This window comes from Geospiza fortis, unplaced genomic scaffold (assembly GCF_000277835.1).
Source record: "Geospiza fortis unplaced genomic scaffold, GeoFor_1.0 scaffold213, whole genome shotgun sequence".
In the NCBI taxonomy this organism is placed as follows: Eukaryota; Metazoa; Chordata; class Aves; order Passeriformes; family Thraupidae; genus Geospiza; species Geospiza fortis.
The window spans coordinates 2,315,509-2,319,255 of NW_005054399.1; the positions used below are offsets into that span (position 1 = coordinate 2,315,509).

Genomic DNA, 3,747 nt, shown 5'->3' on the forward strand with positions numbered 1-3,747 from the left:
AAGGTGCGCTCATGGGCGCAGGCCCGCATGGCCCCGTGCGTGTGCAGCAGCAGCCGCGGGAAGCGGGAGGTGAAGTACTCCACGAAGCCCTCAGGGACGGAGCCCAGGGCCACCCGCACATCAGCCGGCAGCTCGTGGTAGTGGTGCTTCTGCAGGAGAGAGGGTGACGTGAGAGAGGACGGGGACAGTGGGGTGGCAGGGCCACGGGGCAGCTGGGTGGCTGTACCTTGTTCCTCATGGCCCGCAGCAGGTCACGCACTGACCCCCCCTTGTAGGTGCGGAACTTCCTCAGGTCTGGAGACAGCAGGAGAGACACGGAGTGAGGGGGGACACAGCAGGGTGGGGGCTGCCACAGCCCCTGTAGCGCCAGCCCCAGCCCTGCTGCGCTGTGGCCTCCCAAGGAAGGGCTGCCACCTTTACCTGCCCCGCTTTTTGGTTCCTGGGCACAAGCAGCTGCCTGCTGGCCAGTAAAAGCACCAGCCCTTGGAGCCCCAGTCCCAAACTGCTTCACTGGACCCAGTGATGAGCCTGGCCCCTCCATGCTCACCCATCTGAAGCGGGAGGGAGATGTGCATCCTCCAGTTGGTCCGCACCACCGCCCGTCCCCCTGATTCCAGGGCTGAGACGATGGGCCCCTCGGCTGGCTCCTTCTCCACACGGTCACTGACGTCCTATGCGCCCAAGAGGTGAGTATGGCACTGCCCCTGCTCTGCACGAGGTGGGACAGAGAGCCAGGGACCCCCCACCCCTCCTAAGAGTAGCTCACAAGGAGCATGTTGACCTAAATGCAGCAGTTTCAAGCACGTTTTTCAGTGCACACCTGCGTTCACTGTTGGTGGGACAGCACAGGCTCACCTGGAAGAACTGCAGCTGCTTCTCCTGACTCCAGAAAAAGGGATGCACAAGGACCACAGGGGCCGAGGGCCGGCGCTGGGGCTCGGAGCTGATCATCGCCACAATCAGCTCCCTCGCAACGAGTTTGTCTGGGGGTGAAGCAGAACAGCAGCGAGCTCGCCCCTGCGCCAGGAGAGGGAGCTGCCCTCAGGCCGGAGCCTCCCGCGGTGCGGGGCCATGGGGACGGGTCTCACCGTGAGCCTCCTCCTGCAGGCAGCTCAGCTGGTAGCAACCCGCCAGGATGTTGGCCTGGCGCCGCAGGCTGTCCCCAAAGGGGTGCTGGCCCCCCGACACCACGTAATAGAAGATGCACCCGGCTGAGAAGATGTCCACAGCACTGGTCTGCAAAACACGGGGGCACGTGGGACCCTCAGGCAAAGGGCGAGGAAACCTTTACCTGCCACTTTTCTGTCCTTTCATGTGGCCAATTGGCCCTTGGCTGCAGAGCTGCTGGAAAATGCACTGCATGGGGCTCCTGCTCTGCTACCTGTGCTCAGGGAGCCCCATCTCCCCAGGTCACCAACAGAGAAAGGGTTTCCAGAGGCACAGCCAGAACTCAGGACTCCACAGCCCAATGGACACGCAGGGGCTGCTGGTGTCCCACCAGCAGGTAAACAGACACCAGTATGAGCCCCAGCACTGCCCTGCCCAGGATCAGTGCAGCAGCTGCTTCCAGTGGGAATGAGATCCCCAGTTCTGAAGAGAGGAGAAGCATGACCTTGGCAGTATCTCACAGCCCCTCCAACCTCCCCACCCCAAATTTCTGAGGACTAATGGAGCCTAATGAGACACCTGTGCAGAACACAGCTGGGCACTGTCCCACAAGGGCAGGGGCACGGGGACAGCTCTAGCAAGGAGCACAGTGCCTGTGTCTGGGCTGGCTCTGGCTCATGGAGCTCTCATCTTAATTGTGCACCCCAGCAATGTGACCTGGGGACACCACCACCATGGGGGACACTGCCACAATGGGCCCAAGGAGCACCCGGGGCAGGGGTGGCCACGGCTCACTGACAGGGTTCTCCTTCGGGGCCTCCTGCAGCACCTCGGGCGCGATCCAGCCCTCAGTGCCGGGGATCCCGGAGCGGAGGCTGAAGCTCTGCCGGCCCCCCTGAAGCTTCTTGCAAAGGCCGAAGTCGGAGATGACGGCGCGGATCTGCCCGTGGCAGTTCGGGACAGAGATGAGGATGTTACAGGGCTTCAGGTCACGGTGCACTGCAAGTGAGAGGCTGTGGTGTCAACTGGCAGGGCTGGAGCAAACAGGGCTCTGCCACAGCCCCATGTGCTGCTGACCCCCACAGCCACTGCTCAAACCCAGCAGCATCTGCTGAGGAGGGGCTGCAGAGGGGACTGCTGGCCCTTACCGATGCTGAGGGAGTGCAGGTGGGCCAGCCCCGACATGGTCTGACGCAGCACGGACACCGGGTCCAGCCCACGGCGCTCGAAGCTGGGGCTCTCCACGTACTGCAACCACACAGGAGGAGAGGAACTAAGCCTGGTTTACTGGGCAAAGGCAAGCTGGCTGGAGAGACAGCCACCCCAGCGTGATGGGGGCGATGGAAAGGAGCCCCTGTAGAGGCAGTTTGTGCCCAAGGCTGGTGTCTGCAGGGCTCCCAGGCCCGGCTCACCTCCTGCAGCGTGGCGGAGCACAGCTCGATGGCGATGTAGTGGAACTGCCGGTCCCGCTCCGTGCAGAAGTAGCGCACCACGTGCGGATGCTCGTCGGACTCCCGCAGCAGCCGCACCTCGCGGTCCAGCAGGTGCACACACTCGGGCAGGAGGCGCTTCACGGCCACACTGCGGCCCTCGAACTGCCCCCTGTGCACAGAGTGCCCGTGTGCCCATGTGCAGCAGGGCCTGGCTCACACACAGGGTCCCCAGCATGCTGTACCCACACTGCTGCACCCCAAAGCCTTGTCACATCACCGACAGCAATCTTCCCAGTGTAAGCTGGGAAATGGAGGGTCTCAATTTCGTAGGAAAATGACATCCCTCACTTTTTCTGTGTTCAGTGCTGGAAAAGGGCCTGAGCTAGAGCCTAGGAACCGTGTGAGGGGCCAGAGCAGGTGCAGGCAGGCAGGGAGGGGGTGCAAGGGGGACCTGCCCCGTGTACCCAGTGCCTCGTCAATGAGGGCCACAAACCCAGCTCCAGGATGGGTGGGATGAGGACCAGAAGAAGGTGAAGTGGATGAGCTCTCAAAAGTCCCTGAACCAGTGGCCACCACCCTGAGCTGCCTTGTCGCTATCCCTGTGGCTCCCAGGGAGAAAGGGAGCAGAGTGTGGGCAGGCACCCAGTGTCACCCACCTGAAGACAAAGGTTCCTCCAGCTCCATGGCCCAGCACATCTTTGGGGTTAAAAGAAACTTTCCCAACTACAACCAGGTCTGGTTCTGCATCTGCAATGGAGAGAAGACAGCTGTCTTCCAGCCTCCAAGCATTAGTTTTGTATGGAGGACACCTGTTTCTCTATTCATCTGGCCATTTCTTGGGCCCTACTCTTATGTAGCCCATGCTTATCCAGCAGCAGATCTGGCATCTCCTCCCATCCCAGGTGGGCTGCAGCCCTCTCATCTGTGGGCATCCCTGCAGCTGCTCTGGGTGCTGGCATCTCTGGACACCAGCCCCCACAGCCTGCCCATTCCCCCTGCACCCACCTTCAGCAGCCACTGGGACAGCTGGCTCTGGGCTGACTGTCCCGTTAGCCGGGTCCTTCAGGCAGGCAGAGGGGCTGGAGCTCTGTGAGAGCTCTGAGGCACTTCCCTGGCTCAGCTCCAGCTCCCCGGGCTCCTCAGGGATGCCCTCCCTGGAGACTCGGCCCAAGAGCAGCATCTCCTGCTGCTGCTGCAGGAGCTGTAT

The 3,747-nt window shown here is 62.2% G+C and overlaps 1 protein-coding gene across 1 annotated transcript in view; it reads right to left on the bottom strand.

The window, feature by feature from the left end:
* Nucleotides 1-2: 2 nt before the first annotated feature.
* The window catches only part of ERN2 (endoplasmic reticulum to nucleus signaling 2), a gene marked incomplete at its 3' end in the record, with an annotated part of 7,359 nt that continues 3,614 nt past the window's right edge, over nt 3-3,747 (bottom strand). Inside the window, 10 exon segments of the mRNA XM_031061085.1 lie at nt 3-149; nt 227-294; nt 548-671; nt 856-983; nt 1,089-1,236; nt 1,907-2,106; nt 2,256-2,355; nt 2,520-2,709; nt 3,197-3,287; nt 3,546-3,741. Coding sequence (XP_030916945.1) covers nt 3-149; nt 227-294; nt 548-671; nt 856-983; nt 1,089-1,236; nt 1,907-2,106; nt 2,256-2,355; nt 2,520-2,709; nt 3,197-3,287; nt 3,546-3,741 — 1,392 coding nt within the window.